General features: G+C 60.9%; 3 protein-coding genes across 4 annotated transcripts; 2 read left to right on the top strand and 1 right to left on the bottom strand.

The window, feature by feature from the left end:
- Positions 1-779: 779 nt before the first annotated feature.
- CHTOP (chromatin target of PRMT1) lies at positions 780-7,343 on the top strand. 2 transcript variants are annotated; one of them, XM_079329637.1, is made up of 6 exons: positions 780-947; positions 2,344-2,419; positions 3,485-3,635; positions 4,407-4,587; positions 6,340-6,492; positions 7,057-7,343. In XM_079329637.1, exons 2-6 carry the CDS (start codon positions 2,355-2,357, stop codon positions 7,257-7,259), a joined length of 753 nt encoding a protein of 250 aa, XP_079185763.1. In that variant the 5' UTR covers positions 780-947; positions 2,344-2,354; the 3' UTR covers positions 7,260-7,343. The 2 variants fall into 2 exon arrangements, with proteins under 2 accessions (XP_079185763.1, XP_079185762.1); XM_079329636.1 differs by having other exon boundaries at positions 799-947; positions 4,404-4,587.
- Positions 7,344-7,781: 438 nt separating this feature from the next.
- On the top strand, positions 7,782-9,243 carry SNAPIN (SNAP associated protein). Its single transcript, XM_079329610.1, has 4 exons — positions 7,782-7,934; positions 8,260-8,306; positions 8,794-8,912; positions 8,985-9,243. Exons 1-4 carry the CDS (start codon positions 7,828-7,830, stop codon positions 9,072-9,074), a joined length of 363 nt encoding a protein of 120 aa, XP_079185736.1. The 5' UTR covers positions 7,782-7,827; the 3' UTR covers positions 9,075-9,243.
- A 564-nt stretch (positions 9,244-9,807) lies between these two features.
- On the bottom strand, positions 9,808-15,206 carry ILF2 (interleukin enhancer binding factor 2). The gene is made up of 14 exons (XM_079329609.1): positions 15,111-15,206; positions 14,105-14,146; positions 13,967-14,009; positions 13,352-13,456; positions 13,098-13,175; positions 12,877-12,979; positions 12,719-12,784; positions 12,496-12,612; positions 12,335-12,413; positions 11,488-11,575; positions 11,333-11,394; positions 10,679-10,793; positions 10,057-10,147; positions 9,808-9,978 (listed from the first exon to the last, which is right to left on the bottom strand). The coding sequence occupies exons 1-14, from the start codon at positions 15,113-15,115 to the stop codon at positions 9,818-9,820; spliced, it is 1,155 nt and encodes a 384-aa protein (XP_079185735.1). The 5' UTR covers positions 15,116-15,206; the 3' UTR covers positions 9,808-9,817.
- Between the last annotated feature and the right edge of the window lie 15 nt (positions 15,207-15,221).

Raw genomic sequence — 15,221 nt, 5'->3', positions numbered from 1 at the left:
CCACCTTGGGGAAAAGCCCCCCGAGAGTGTGGAGACACCCCCCGGGACCCACCAGGGTGACCCCGGTGCCGGGGTGTGGAGGAGAGGAGGATTTGGGAAGGGGCTGGGGACAGGCTGGGACTCGCTGCAGGTGCCGGCACCGCGCCCGCGGGGCTGGAGGAACCGGTTGGGATCTGTCAGTGGGGTGTGGGACGGTGGCCAAGGGATCCAGCAGGGCCACCAGCGCCATCGTCCGCTCGCCATCGCGGCTCGGGGGTGGGATGGACATCGGGGATGGGGGGCACCGTAAAGGGGTCAAGGAGCAGCTGGACAGCTGGACATGGGGGTGTCCCCTGGGGCTCCACGGTGCTTACAGATCCCTTCCAACTCCACAACTCCCTAAGCCCTGGATCCTGTGCAGCATTTTGTGATTCCACGACTCCCAAGATTCTGTGACAACGGAATCCACAGCCCCGCAATTCCGCGGGATTGGGGCATTCCGTCACCGGGTGACTCCCTGATTCCACAGTGCTGCGGCTCCAGGGTTCCTTGATCCCATGACTCCCCGGTCCCATGGTGATTCCATGACGATTCCATGACGATTCCATGACGGTTCCATGACGCCACTACTCCCCGTGACGTCACCACGACTCCACCCCGTTTTCCCGCCATAAGCTTCCGCCTCTCCTCTTGCCCCGCCCCTTTCCCCGCCCCCTCCGGGCCCGCACCAATCACCGCGCACCGCGGGGGGGGCTCGCGCCGGGTGGGCGTGGCCCAGCGCCCGGCCGCCATTTCGGCGGGGGCGGGAGCGACGCCGGCGCCATTTTGTCGCGGGGAGACTGAGGGAGAAGCGGCGGCGGCGGCGGCGGGAGCGGGCGGAGCTCAGCGCCAGCCCCGGCCCCGCGCCGGCCCCGCACTCACCCGCCCGCCCGCCGGAGCCACCGGAGACCTGGCGACCGTGTGCTTCGGTGAGTGAGAGGCGCGGCTGCGCGGGGGCGAGGCGCTCCTGAGGGCCTGGGGGGTCCCTTCATGATCCCCCTCATGATCATCTCATGATCCCACTCATGATCCCCTCACGATCCCTCTCATGATCCCCCTCATGATCCCCCTCATGATCCCCTCACGATCCCCTCACGATTCCCCTCATTTTCCCCTCATTATCTCACGATTCCCCTCATTTTCTCTTCATTATCCCCTCACGATCCCCTCATTTTCCCATCATTTCCCCCTCACGATTCCCCTCATTTTCCCCTCACGATTCCCCCCATTTTCCCCTCATTTTGCCTTCACGATTCCCCTCATTTTCCCCACATTTTCCCCTCACGGTCGCGGCTTTTCCCCTGACCGGGTTCCGGGGGGCGGAGCGATTTGTTTTTTCTTCCAAACCGCTTAAAAAAACCACTTCATTTTGAAAACCCCGCTTTATATTAAAATAAAATGATTAAAAATAATTGAAACAAGAATAAGGCTTTTTATCGTGTCAATTTCTGGTTGCGAATCCTCTCAGTAAAGCGAATTTTTGAAGGTATTAAGGAATGAGCGCATCCCACCGTCATCCACCCGTTAAATGTGCTGCTAATTATAAATTAAATTAAATTAATAAATCGATCTGCAGAGCTCGGGGTTTGGAACTCAGCATGTTGCTGTGGCATCCAGCACTGAAGGGGATTTAAATCCCTGCCCTGAGGGATTTTTTAAAAGATGTGATGCTTTTGTGGCATCATCTTGGATTTTTATTCCAAATTTTATTCCCCGCGCCCTCAAAATTGAGGTTTGCACCTTGGTAATGCTGAAATGCTGAAGGCATTTGGTTGCTGAATTTTTGTGTTATGACTCAAAAAAACTGATAAGACATTCGCTGTAAAAAGATAAATTTTAACTAAAGGTTGATTAAAGTAACTCCCATATTTATTAAACCCCGTAAAGGGCTAGAAAACATTCAAAATAAATTAATTTGATACTTATAACCTGCCTCACTCTTAGTGCTCTCCACACAGATGTTTTTTAATGTTTAATGATATAATTATGTAATAATTGTATAAATTTGATGTCTTTGGTTCTGGTTTGTATTTTATTTCATTTGGTTGCCGTCATGCTGGTAGCATAATATTGCTGAAACATTCACTATAAAAAGATAATTTTTTTGGTAAGGGAGAAGGAACTCGCTGATTTATTAAAACCATTAAAAATCCCAGAATCAGAGCCGAAAAATCTCTGAAAATAAATTAATATATTACACATTACAAGCTCTAATCTTGATTTCCTGCAGCCAGGGGGTGCAGAAAGGAAGGGATATTTTACAATTTAATGTTACAAACGCGTGCAGAAGGTGTGAGTTTGATATTTTGGCCCCTGTTTTTGCAGATTCTCTGAAGATGGCTGCACAGTCAGCACCGAAGGTCGTGCTAAAGAGCACCACCAAGATGTCTCTGAACGAGCGGTGAGGAAGCCAACGGCACCTTCAGCTCCTAAGAAACCATTTTTATTTTTTATTTTTTTCTTTTTTTAAAACTTTTAATTCTCACTATCCAAATCCAAAGCGAACCCGCCGTGGTGTCCGCCCTGCCCGCACCCCCCGCGGCGCGGCGAGGGTTAAACGGGCCGCGATTCCCGAGGCGCCTCCTTGTCGTTAGTAACACAAATAATCCCAGAGCAATCCGGTGGGATGCCTTGTCAGAGCAGAGACCAACCTCACACCCTCCCTGTCTCTCCCACATGTTTTGACATGGGTATTTTGGCTCGGCTGCCGCGCCCGAGGGTCTCACCTGCGCAGGTGAGCTCTGTAAGAGGCCGGCGGCGGCCCCGGACCCGGCCCCAAGGCTCCTCTGGGCCTTGTAAGAGGCACCAGCTTGGCTTCACCTCCATCCCTGTGCTCCAGCTCTCCTGCCCTGCCTGCCCCGACACTAACAGCCGTGTGCCTCCATTCCCTCCCTCTCACCCCAAAATCTGCTTTTTGCTATGGGCTGGGTTAGCCACCTGCTGCCGCGCTGCACGGGAGGTTTGTTTATCGCCTTTGTTACATCTTGGCTCTGGTGGAGGAATGAATTCCTCGTTTCGGGAGATGCTCTGAGTGCTGGAATTTGGTTAAGGTTGGAAAAGCCTTTTAAGATGATTTCTTCCAACCCAGCCTGGAGTTTTGCCTCTTTTTCCCCGATTTTTTTTTTTCTTTTTTTTGGAGGGGTTTATTTGCTTTTTTTGCAAAAAAAAAAAAAATTGCTTGTCTCGTTTCCTCCCTTCCTATCACGCCCATCCCTGCTTCCTGCTGGTTGTCACCCCCCCTTCTACCATCTCTAAACCCTCACTAACCTCCAGCTTTTTCCTCATTCCCACTGAAAAACTTCCACCTCATTCCTGCCCTCCGCCAGGGATCCGTAAATCCCACCAGAAAAAAAAACCTCTTTGCATTAAGGTTCACGGGAGCTGGAGCCCCACCCGAGCACGGTGAAAATGCCGATAATTGTGTGTTTAAAGCTTTAATTAAACCCCGTTTTATTCGACCTTGAAGCTTCACTAACATGCTGAAGAACAAACAGCCGATGCCGGTGAATATCAGGGCCACCATGCAGCAGCAGCAGCTGGCCAGCGCCCGGAACAGACGGCTGGCCCAGCAGATGGAGAACAGGCCCTCTGTGCAGGCCGCTCTGAAGCTCAAACAGGTGAGGGAAAAGCACTTTTGGGCCTGGCAGCAGGTGGAAAAAAACAGCTCCAGGAAGAGAAAGAGGCCAGAGAAGGGAAGGGGATGGAGGGTGAGTGATCAGGACTGAATTTTTTCAGATTTGGAGGTGCCGTCCCTGGAGGTGGCCAGGTGCGCTGGGCTGGGGGTGAGGTGGGGGTTGGACTCTGTGGGCCGGGGGGTTTTTCTTACCTGGAGACTCCTGAATTTCTGTAAAGGTGTTGGAGAGTGTCCAAAGGAAAGCACAAGGATGGAGAAGGGGCCGTAGCAGGAGTGGCTGAGGGCACTCTGTGACCAGGGAGCAGCCAGGGGGTTTAGGGTGGAGATCAGGGACAGATTGTTCCCCCTGAGGCTGCCAGAGCTCCAGGAGCGTTAGGAGGGGACACCCAGGGTGGGATTTTGGGGTGTCTGTGCTGATCCTGAGGGATCCCTCCCAACTCAGGGCATCCCACCATCCCAAAAGTGAGACACCTGGGGAGGGCACCGGCAGGAATTGGCATTTTCTCCCTCGGACAGTAACACCCTGTTGGTGTGGGGGTGTTGGGTGCTGGCTGTTGATGTCTCCTCTCTGTTTTTCCAGAGCTCATCCCGGGGCTGCACCGGGACTGCCGAGCGCCTGGGCAGATTTAACCCCCACCCTCCCGTGCCGCTTTGGGAACGCAGGCACTAAACCCACACTCCAAGCCCAGCGCGGTGTCCCCAATCCCAGATGGCTGCATGACTCCCTGTCCCTTTCCCCACTCTCTTCCAGAAGAGCTTGAAGCAACGCCTCGGCAAGAGCAACATCCAGGCGCGGCTGGGCCGGCCCGCGGGGGCGCTGGCCCGAGGAGCCCTGGGGGGCCGGGGGCTGGGCCTGGGCCAGCGGGGGATGCCCCGGGGGGCGCTGCGGGGCCGCGGGGGCCGCGCCCTGCTAAGAGGAGGGGTCACACTGCGAGGTGAGAGCCTGGGCGGGGTGTCCCGGGGGGATGAGGGTGGGGAACCAGGCTGGAATCGTGATTGTGGGGGAACCAGGCTGGAATCGTGATTGTGGGGAACCAGGCTGGAATCCTGACTGTGGGGAACCAGGCTGGAATCCTGATTGTGGGGAACCAGGCTGGAATCCTGATTGTGGGGAACCAGGCTGGAATCCTGATTGTGGGGGCTGGAATCCTGACTGTGGGGAACCAGGCTGGAATCCTGACTGTGGGGAACCAGGACTGAAATCCTGATGTTCTGGGTTCCCCTTACTGGAATCCTGATGTTCTGGGTTCCCCTGAGCATCCCCCAGACTGCAGTCCAGATTTTCCAGGTCTTCGCTGCAATCCCAGTTCCCTGCATTCCCCTTACTGAAGTCCCAATGTTCTGGATTACCCTCACTACAATCCTGATTTCCCGTGTCCCCATGACCGCTCCCGTGTCCCCTGACTGTGCTCCATGTCCTGTGTCCCCCTGACCGCTCTGTTTGTCCCGTGTCCCCTGACGCTCTCCGTGTCCCCTGACCGCTCCCGTGTCCCGTGTCCCCTGACCGCTCTCCGTGTCCCATGTCCCCTGACGCTCTCCATGTCCCGTGTCCCCCTGACGCTCTCCGTGTCCCGTGTCCCCCTGACCGCTCCATGTCCTGTGTCCCCCTGACCGCTCCATGTCCCATGTCCCCTGACGCTCTCCATGTCCCGTGTCCCCCTGACGCTCTCCGTGTCCCGTGTCCCCCTGACCGCTCCATGTCCCGTGTCCCCTGACCACGCTCCATGTCCCGTGTCCCCCTGACGCTCTCCATGTCCCGTGTCCCCTGACCGCTCCATGTCCCGTGTCCCCTGACCACGCTCCATGTCCCGTGTCCCCCTGACGCTCTCCATGTCCCGTGTCCCCCTGACCGCTCCGTGTCCCGTGTCCCCTGACCGCTCTCCGTGTCCCATGTCCCCTGACGCTCTCCATGTCCCGTGTCCCCTGACGCTCTCCATGTCCCGTGTCCCCTGACGCTCTCCGTGTCCCATGTCCCCTGACGCTCTCCATGTCCCGTGTCCCCCTGACGCTCTCCATGTCCCGTGTCCCCTGACGCTCTCCATGTCCCGTGTCCCCTGACGCTCTCCGTGTCCCGTGTCCCCTGACGCTCTCCATGTCCCGTGTCCCCTGACGCTCTCCGTGTCCGTGTCCCCTGGCGCTCTCCGTGTCCCGTGTCCCCTGACGCTCTCCGTGTCCCGTGTCCCCTGACGCTCTCCGTGTCCCGTGTCCCCTGACCGCTCTCCATGTCCCGTGTCCCCTGACGCTCTCCGTGTCCCGTGTCCCCTGACGCTCTCCATGTCCCGTGTCCCCTGACGCTCTCCATGACCCGTGTCCCCCTGACGCTCTCCATGTCCCATGTCCCCTGACGCTCTCCATGTCCCGTGTCCCCTGACGCTCTCCGTGTCCCGTGTCCCCTGACGCTCTCCATGTCCCGTGTCCCCTGACGCTCTCCGTGTCCCGTGTCCCCCTGACGCTCTCCGTGTCCCGTGTCCCCTGACGCTCTCCGTGTCCCGTGTCCCCTGACGCTCTCCATGTCCCGTGTCCCCTGACCGCTCTGTTTGTCCCGTGTCCCCCTGACGCTCTCCATGTCCCGTGTCCCCCTGACGCTCTCCGTGTCCCGTGTCCCCTGACGCTCTCCGTGTCCCGTGTCCCCTGACCGCTCTCCGTGTCCCGTGTCCCCTGACGCTCTCCGTGTCCCGTGTCCCCAGGGCAGGCGCTGCTGCGCGGCGGGCGCGGCCTGGCCCCGCGCATGGGGCTGCGGCGAGGCGGAGGAGCGGGAGCGCTGCGGGGCCGCGGGGGCCCGGGCAGGGGCGGGCTGGGCCGGGGCGGAGCCATGGGCCGCGGCGGCATCGGCGCCAGAGGTGAGTGCGGGGCTGGCATCCCCTCGGAGTGCCCGAGGCGTTCAGCCTAGTCCTGGCTGTTGGAAAAGCGAGGGGAAATGAGAGAGGGGAAAATTCCCAAGCACTTCATCCAGAATCTGGATATTCAAACTGAACTGAAGCAGGGATGGGAAGCGGAAAATTCCCAAACCCTCTATCAAAAACCTGGATATTTAACAGTGAAGTGATACAGGGGGTACAGGGGGAAAAATTCCCAAACCTTCTATCAAAAACCTGGATATTTAACAGTGAAGTGATACAGGGGGTACAGGGGGAAAAATTCCCAAACCCTCTATCAAAAACCTGGATATTTAACAGTGAAGTGATGCAGGGGTACAAGGGGAAAAATTCCCAAACCCTCTTTGAAAAACCTGGATATTCCTCAAACTACGGGGGTGGGAGGGGGAAGATTCCCAAATCCTAGATGCAGACAAACAGAAGTGAGGCAGGGATGGGCAGGGGGAACTGCCGAGCCGTTTGCCCATGGTTTGCAGCGCGGGCGGTGTGGCAGTGCCGCAGTGACTCTCTCTCTCTCTCTCTCCCCAGGGCGCGGCATGGCGGGGCGCGGCCGCGGCGCGTTCGGCGGCCGGGGCCGGGGCCGGGGCCGCGGCAGAGGCTCGGCACGGCCCGCGCTCACCAAGGAGCAGCTGGACAACCAGCTGGACGCCTACATGTCCAAAACCAAGGGACACCTGGACGCCGAGCTGGACGCCTACATGGCACAGACCGACCCCGAGGCCGCCGAGTGAGGGCCGGCTCCGGCGGGGAGCTGACTTAGTGTGTTCTTGGATGTTTTGATACTCGCTGTTGTATTAAACTTTTTTTGGATTGTTCTTTTGGTGTTGCTTGTTCTCTGATAGAAACCGTTTTGCTCTGCTGTTGGTTGTGTGATGCTGGAGCTCTGTGGTTCAGTTTTGGGTTTCAGATGGGATTTTTGGGGTGAGTTCAGTTTAACCCACCTGGAGCCAAGTCCCAGCAGGAAGAGCCTGAGTCTGCCCGTTGTTCTCGTTTCATTCTGCACAAAAAATTCCTGAGGGGTTGGAACAGGTGGAAAAATTCCTGGTTTTGGTGGATTTTGGGGCCGGGGTCTCGCCTGTGCTCTGGATGCTCAGACCTGCGGGAAAGGTGTGGGGATGGCGCAGGGCCGCACCTAGATGACTACATTTCCCATCAGCCCCCTTGGCCTGTACCGGAAGCGGCCTCTCCATTTCCTGTGGACTCAGTTTCCCATCAGCCCACTCTACCCATACCGGAAGCTGTCTCTTCGTTTCCCGTGGACTACATTTCCCAGCAGCCCCCGCGGCACCCGCGGCCAAGATGGCGGCGGGGAGCGGCGCCGGTGCGCGGGAGCTCTTTGCTGAGGGGCTGCTGCAGTTCCTGCGGCCCGCGGTGCGACAGCTCGACCGGCACGTGCACAGCGTCAGGTGAGGGCAGCCTGCAAACCTGAGGGGCGGGTAGAGCCGGGAAGGGAAGTTTTGTGGGGTTAAAGGGTGTTTTGGGGATACGTGAGGGGGAGTTTGGGGCCTGAAGGGTTTGGGGTACATGGGGTGAATTCTGGGGCTGAGAGGCTTTGAGGGTACATGGGGTGAGTTTGGGGGTGAAGGGTTTGGGGTACATGGGGTGAGTTTGGGAGTACATGGGGTGATTTTTGGGATGAAATTTTGGGGTACATGGGGTGATTTTTGGGGTGAAATTTTGGGGTACATGGGGTGCACACCCAGGTTTTCTTTACCTCCCCCCTCTCCACAGGGAGAGCCAGGTGGAGCTGCGGGAGCACATCGACAACCTGGCCACAGGTGAGCCCAAAACAGGGGGTCCCCCCTGTCCCCCCGAGCCCTGGGGTGCCCCACACCCACCCCAGCCCCCTCCCCCAAGCCCTGGGATCCCCCACACCCAGCCCAGCCCCCTCCCCCGAGCCCTGGGGTGCCCCACACCCACCCCAGCCCCCTCCCCCGAGCCCTGGGGTCCCCCACACCCACCCCAGCCCCCTCCCCCGAGCACTGGGGTGCCCCACACCCACCCCAGCCCCCTCCCCCGAGCCCTGGGATCCCCCACACCCACCCCAGCCCCCTCCCCCGAGCACCAGCGTGCCCCACACCCACCCCAGCCCCCTCCCCTGAGCACTGGGGTCCCCCACACCCAGCCCAGCCCCCTCCCCCGAGCCCTGGGGTGCCCCACACCCACCCCAGCCCCCTCCCCCGAGCCCTGGGGTGCCCCACACCCACCCCAGCCCCCTCCCCCGAGCCCTGGGGTGCCCCACACCCAGCCCAGCCCCCTCCCCAGAGCTGTGCCGTATCAATGAGGAGCAGAAGGTGGCGCTGGAGCTGGAGCCCTACGTGAAGAAGCTGCTGAACGCCCGGCGCCGCGTGGTGCTGGTCAACAACATCCTGCAGAACGCCCAGGTGAGGGGGGCGGCCTGGGGGGGGTCCCTGAGCCCCCCACAGCTGCTGACAGGTGAGTTTTGGTGCACTCAGGAGAGGCTGAGGAGGCTGAACCACAGCGTGGCCAAGGAGACGGTGAGGAGGAGGGCGATGCTGGAGGCTGGGGGCTACCAGGGCAAGTGAGGAGTGACCAGCAGTGACCAGCAGTGACCAGCCAGGCCAGCAGCAATCCTGTCACTCCCAGCTCCTGGACTGAGGGGTGTCCCCCAGCTGCTGCAGCTGAGGGAACTGGGATGCTCAGAGCCCTGGGCTCAGAACTTTGGGTGCTGGAATAAAAGTGACTGAGAGTCCTTGATGTGCCCACGTCCCTTGGGGACAAACAGAGGCAAGCAGGGGGGTCTGGGCACCCTCAGGTGGGATTTGGGCACCCTCAGGTGGGATTTGGGAGGTCCAGGTGGGATTTGGGTACCCTCAGGTGGGATTTGGATACCCTCAGGTGGGATTTGGATACCCTCAGGTGGGATTTGGGAGGTCCAGGTGGAATTTGGATACCCCCAGGTGGAATTTGGGAATCCCAGGTGGGATTTGGGAGGTCCAGGTGGAATTTGGATACCCCCAGGTGGAATTTGGGAATCCCAGGCGGATCTGGGCACCCCCAGGTGGGATTTGGGAATCCCAGGTGGGATTTGGGCAGCTCCAGGTGGGATTTGGGAATCCCAGGTGGGATTTGAGCACCCCCAGGTGGGATTTGGGAATCCCAGGTGGATCTGGGCAGCTCCAGGTGTCTCTTTCCAACCTTGGCTCTTCCTGCTGCCTCACTCCCACCTACCCCACACGGATTGAACGAGCAGGACACGCTGGAAAGGGGGAAACACTTTAATGTGCAGCTTAGAAAAGGGGACAGGGACAGCTGGGGTGCCCTGGTGTCACTCCTGTGTCTCCATGCTCTCCTCCTCCTCTCCTGCTGCCGGCTCCTCCTGGTTCTCCTCCTCCTCCTCGCCCTCCTTCTTCTCGGGGGGTTTCTCATACGCCTTCTCCGAGGGGGTCACAATCACCCCGTCCCACGTGGACATCTCAGAGGCCAGGTCTGCCCAAAAAGTGACCTTGAGGGACCTGCTGAGCGACCCCAGAGCGCCCCCAGCAGGACACCCCCAGCCCCACTCACAGCTGGCGTCCCCCTCCTGGCCCAGGATCTTGCGGTAGCCGCCGTGCGAGAGGATGCGCACCAGGGTCTGGGCGGTGTAGCACACCATGTCCTGGGGAGCACAGGGCGGGGCTCAGGGCGGGGCTCAGGGAAGGGCACAGGGCGGAGCACAGAGCGGGGCTCAGGATGGGGCTCAGGGCAGGGCACAGGGCAGGGCATAGGGCGGGGCTCAGGGCAAGGCTCAGGGCGGGGCACAGGGTGGGGCACGGGGCAGGGCTCAGGGCGGGGCTCAGGGCGGGACTCAGGGCGGGGCACAGGGCGGAGCACTGGGCAGGGCACAGGGTGTGGCACAGGGCGGGGCACAGGGTGGGGCACAGGGTGGGACTCAGGGCGGGGCTCAGGGTGGGACTCAGGGCGGGGCACAGAGCGGGGCTCAGTGTGGGGCACAGGGCGGGGCACAGGGTGGGGCACAGGGCAGGGCTCAGTATGGGGCTCAGGGCGGGGCACAGGGCAGGGCACAGGGCGGGGCACAGGGTGGGGCACAGGGCAGGGCTCAGGACGGTGCACAGGGTGGGGCACAGGGCGGGGCACAGGGTGGGGCTCAGGGTGGGGCTCAGGGCGGGGCACAGGGACCCCTCCTCACCTGCTGCTCCAGCGTCATCACCGTGTGCACGCGGAAGTTGCCGCTCTCGCAGGGGTCGGTGATGCCCACGGAGCCGGGCAGGAAGAGCCCGGCTGCCAGGATCTGCAGGCAGCGCCTGCACGGGACAGGGGCTCACAGCTGGCCCACATCTGGCCCACAGCTGGCCCACAGCTGGCTGGTTCCAGCACAAAGCCCACCAGGAAAGCACAGCTCAACCCTTTCTCCCCATTTTTGGTAAATGCAAAATCAGCACCCTGACTGTCCCACTAGCATCGTGTTTGGAGCTGAACCTGGAGAACAAACTTATTTTTTATTACTGTCACTAATGGGCTAATGAAATGAAAATTGAGTTTTTGGCTGCTTGCTTACCTTCTAGTAAATAATCATTTTGAAGAGGAGAACAAAAGCTTGCTGCACTATATCCCTCTAAAGATTCAGAGGAAATTCAAGAATTGTTTGCTCATTTCCCTTCTCAGTTGTGAATATACTTCTCTTTGACACTATACAGCAAGTTATTAACAGATGCAGCATGAACACACTGCTACCTGCTGTTCACCACCCCAATGTTCACTTTACAATGACTAGTAAAATTCTAAATCTAGTTTTTTCTCTGAGATATCCCAGCCAGCCCTGAGATCCAGGGGGATTTCCCACCTGTAGGCGATGTTGAGAGCCAGGGGCTGCCGGGTGGGATTGTTCATCACAGCATAGTGACCCTGCAGGGGCAAAGAGCAGCAATCAGGGAGGGAAAACACAACAATCCCAGGCTGGCTGAGAATGCAGGGTCAGGATGGGGATCAGCCCTTCACCAGCAGGTCCAGGATCCAGGGCGTGAGCGGCTCGAAGCCGGGAAAGCGAATCCTCAGGTCCTTGAGCAGCCGGATCAGAACCTTCACCCTGGGCAGGGAGGAGGAGGAGGAGGAGGAAGAGCTGAGCCCCGGGGCAGGGAGGAGGAGGAGGAGGAGGAGGAGGAGCTGAGCCCCAGGGCAGGGAGGAGGAGGAGGAGGAGGAGGAAGAGCTGAGCCCCGGGGCAGGGAGGAGGAGGTGGAGGAGGAGGAGGAAGAGCTGAGCCCCGGGGCAGGGAGGAGGAGGAGGAGGAGAGGAGGAGGAGGAAGAGCTGAGCCCCCGGGGCAGGGAGGAGGAGGAGGAGAGCTGAGCCCCGGGGCAGGGAGGAGGAGGAGGAGGAGGAGGAGGAGCTGAGCCCCGGGGCAGGGAGGAGGAGGAGGAGGAGCTGAGCCCCAGGGCAGGGAGGAGGAGGAGGAGGAGGAGGAGGAGGAGGAGGTGGAGGAGGAGGAGCTGAGCACCAGGGCAGGGAGGAGGATTTGGGTTGCAGCCCCAGGGCAGGGAGGAGGAGGAGGAGGAGGAGGATTTGGGGTGCAGCCCCGGGGAGGAGGATTTGGGGTGCAGCCCTGGGGCAGGGAGCAGATTTGGGGTGCAGCCCCGGGGCAGGGAGGAGGAGGATTTGGGGTGCAGCCCCGGGGCAGGGAGCAGATTTGGGGAGCAGCCCCGGGGCAGGGAGGAGGAGGATTCGGGGTGCAGCCCTGGGGCAGGGAGCAGATTTGGGGTGCAGCCCCGGGGCAGGGAGGAGGAGGATTCGGGGTGCAGCCCCGGGGCAGGGAGCAGATTTGGGGTGCAGCCCCTGCCCCCTGCACTCACGTGGACTGCGAGGCGTTCTCCTCGAACCAGCGCGCGTGCCGGATGGCGGCCAGGGCGCTCTGCAGCACCTTGATGTCCACTGCAAGGAGCACCAATTCCTGCTTTGCCCAGCCCCAAACCCGCCCCAAACCCACCCCAAACCTGCCCCAGCCCCTGCTCACGGTGCAGCTCCGGGTCCAGCTTGCGCAGGTTGGGCGGCACCGTGGTGATCAGGATCTTCACGGTGGCGTCGGCAGAGCTGATCTCAAAGCCGGTCTCGTTGGTCAGCATGGTCAGCACTGAGAGGGGGGAGCAGGAATTCAGCCTGGAGGGGGCTGGGAAGCACCAGGGAGGAGCAGGAATTCTGCAAGCAGGGGCTGGGAAGCACCAGGGGAGGGGTCTCACCTTCCCCGGGGTCCTGCGCCCGCAGGCTCTCCACAACCTTGTTCCCCAAAGCTGCCACGGCTTCCACTGGGAGAAGGAGGTGGGAATGAGGAGGAGGAGGAGGGTTGGAGTGGATCCTGGCAGCCAGAGCTGCTGTGACCCCACCCCAGAGCACTCACGGGTGGGCAGGATCTTCAGGATCACCACCAGATCCGCCACGTTGTGCCCCGTGGTCATGGTGCCCTTCTTGTAGGAGCCCACCTGGCGAACCTCCTCGATTTGCTGGGGGGAGAACAGCCCCAAAAATCCAAATTCACCCACCTGCTGTCACTGGGGGGGGGGGTTCAGCATCTTGCCATTTTCCCTCTGGGTCTCATCCGACCTTCTCCCCAGCACTCACCACTTCGAACGTTCCTGGTGCCACAATTAAATTGTCGATGACATTGTTGATCTTGGTCACCAGGGACAGGATGGAAGCCTGGAATAAACAGAATTAATCAGGAACAAAGCACAAAATCCACACTCTTCCCCACAAAACTTTCTCCACCAAACACCCCTCAAGGTGCTTATTAATAATTTTCTCTGCCACCTTGAAGAACTCAGGATTCCCCCAGCCCCACCCCAAGGTGCTGGGGGGAATTTTGGGCAGGGCACCTGCTCGGCAGCAGTGGGAGCCAGGTCCTGGTTCCTTTTGAGCAGGGCCTCGCTGAAGGCTGTCTCATCTGCTGCAGGCTTGACTCGGGGAAATGCCATCTCACACTGCAAGGACACAATGCCCACCTGCATTTCACCCCCTGGCAGCCACAGGTGTGCAGCAGCTCCCACCTGTGCAGCTCCGCTGGGTTTTATTAACTGTATCAGTGGATTTATTGAATTCACTCATTGATCCCCTAGTGTATTAAATAAACTCATTAATCCCCTTGGAGTCACTTGGCCAGAGGGAAGGAACTCCGGGAATTGGGGAGGAGGTGGGGTGTGAACACCTGAGGGGAGTGACAGGTATGCAGGGATTTACCAGCGGGAATCCCAAAATCCCCAATCCTGGAGTGATTTCTGTCATTATCCCCCGACATAATCCCATTCCCAACAGCAGAGAAACCCCCCAGTGTGGGATTTTTTACTGAACCAACAGCGTTTCTAGGGAATTAATTCCCATTCAGCCACTCCAGGAGAACCCAACCCCGCAAACCCAGGCTGGGGTGGGGTCGATAAACGCGGGAAATTCCCGGGAAATTCGCGGGAATCGCCGGGGGCGGGGGGGTCACTCACCACGTAGAAATCGAAGGGGATGTGGGGCACAAAGGGCCGGAACCTGAACGGGAGAGAAACCCGCGATTAACCCCGGGAGCCGCCGCCCGCCCCCGTCGCGACACGGCGCTGTCGCGACATGCCGGCCCCGCCACTCGCCTGGAACCGAAGCGGCCGCCGCGGCCGCGGCCTCGATCGCCCCTGCGGAGAGAGAGAGAGAGAACGGGAGCGGCGGGAGCGGCGGGGGAGCCCCGGTTCCCCCGGTACCGGTACCGGTTTCCCCCGGTCCCGGTTCCCCCCGGTGCCCCCCTCGGTGCCGGTCCCGGTGCCCCCCGATCGTGGCTCCCCGGTCCCGGTATCCACCGGTCTCAGATCCCCCCGGTTCCGATCCCGGTGTTCCCCCCGGTCCCGGTCCCTTCCCGACCCCTCCGGTGCCGTTCTCGGTATCCCCCCGGTCCCGGTATCCCCCCGGTCCCGGTATCCCCCCGGTACCGGTGCCCCCCGGTCCCGGTATCCCCCCGGTCCCGGTATCCCCGCGGTCCCGGTATCCCCCCGGTCTCGGTATCCCCCCGGTCCCGGTATCCCCCCGGTCCCGGTATCCCCGCGGTCCCGGTATCCCCCCGGTCTCGGTATCCCCCCGGTCCCGGTATCCCCCCGGTCCCGGTATCCCCCCGGTCTCGGTATCCCCCCGGTCCCGGTATCCCCCCGGTCCCGGTATCCCCCGCGGTCCCGGTATCCCCCGGTCCGTATCCCCCGGTCTCGGTATCCCCCCGGTCCCGGTATCCCCCCGGTCCCGGTATCCCCCCGGTCCCGGTATCCCCCCGGTCTCGGTATCCCCCCGGTCCCGGTATCCCCCCGGTCCCGGTATCCCCCCGGTTCCCGTGTCCCCTCCGATCCCGGTGTCTCCCCGGTTTCGCCTCCTCCCGGTATCCCCCCCGGTGCTGCTCCCGGTATCCCCCCGGTTCCCCCCCGGTGCCGGTTCCCGATGTCCCTCCGGTTCCCTCCTGGTCCCTCCCCCCTGGTCCCGGTTCCCTCCAGGCCCGCTCCGGTCTCGGTGTCCACCCGGTCTTGGCTCCCCCCCGTCCCCCTCCGGTGCCGGTGCCGCTGCCCCCGCTCCCGGTATCCCCCCGTTGTCCCGGTGTCCCCCCGGTCCCGCCGTCCCCACCTCATGTCGCCGCCGTCGCCGACAATGAACCGCCGCTCGCAGACCCCGCAGCAACCCGCCCGCCCATTGGCCGCCGCTCTCCCTCAGCCCGCCCCCGCCGCGCTCTTCTCC

The sequence above is a fragment of the Erithacus rubecula genome (genome assembly GCF_903797595.1).
Source record: "Erithacus rubecula genome assembly, contig: SUPER_33_unloc_1, whole genome shotgun sequence".
In the NCBI taxonomy this organism is placed as follows: Eukaryota; Metazoa; Chordata; class Aves; order Passeriformes; family Muscicapidae; genus Erithacus; species Erithacus rubecula.
Note: the sequence above shows the minus strand (reverse complement) of the source record. Positions and strands in the feature narration are given on the sequence as shown.

What these genes read in the sequence shown, in the direction of transcription:
- SNAPIN (XM_079329610.1), top strand. Translation starts at nt 7,828, where the DNA reads ATGGCGGCGGGGAGCGGCGCCGGTGCGCGGGAGCTCTTTGCTGAGGGG. An exon ending in CGGCACGTGCACAGCGTCAG is followed by an intron (nt 7,935 to 8,259) that starts GTGAGGGCAGCC and finishes CCCTCTCCACAG; the next exon opens with GGAGAGCCAGGTGGAGCTGC. An exon ending in ACATCCTGCAGAACGCCCAG is followed by an intron (nt 8,913 to 8,984) that starts GTGAGGGGGGCG and finishes TGGTGCACTCAG; the next exon opens with GAGAGGCTGAGGAGGCTGAA.
- ILF2 (XM_079329609.1), bottom strand. An exon ending in CCTGAAGATCCTGCCCACCC is followed by an intron (nt 12,785 to 12,876) that starts GTGAGTGCTCTG and finishes TCCTTCTCCCAG; the next exon opens with TGGAAGCCGTGGCAGCTTTG. An exon ending in GCTGGACCCGGAGCTGCACC is followed by an intron (nt 12,414 to 12,495) that starts GTGAGCAGGGGC and finishes TGCTCCTTGCAG; the next exon opens with TGGACATCAAGGTGCTGCAG.
- CHTOP (XM_079329636.1), top strand. Translation starts at nt 2,355, where the DNA reads ATGGCTGCACAGTCAGCACCGAAGGTCGTGCTAAAGAGCACCACCAAG. An exon ending in AAGATGTCTCTGAACGAGCG is followed by an intron (nt 2,420 to 3,484) that starts GTGAGGAAGCCA and finishes TCGACCTTGAAG; the next exon opens with CTTCACTAACATGCTGAAGA. An exon ending in CGGCGGCATCGGCGCCAGAG is followed by an intron (nt 6,493 to 7,056) that starts GTGAGTGCGGGG and finishes CTCTCTCCCCAG; the next exon opens with GGCGCGGCATGGCGGGGCGC.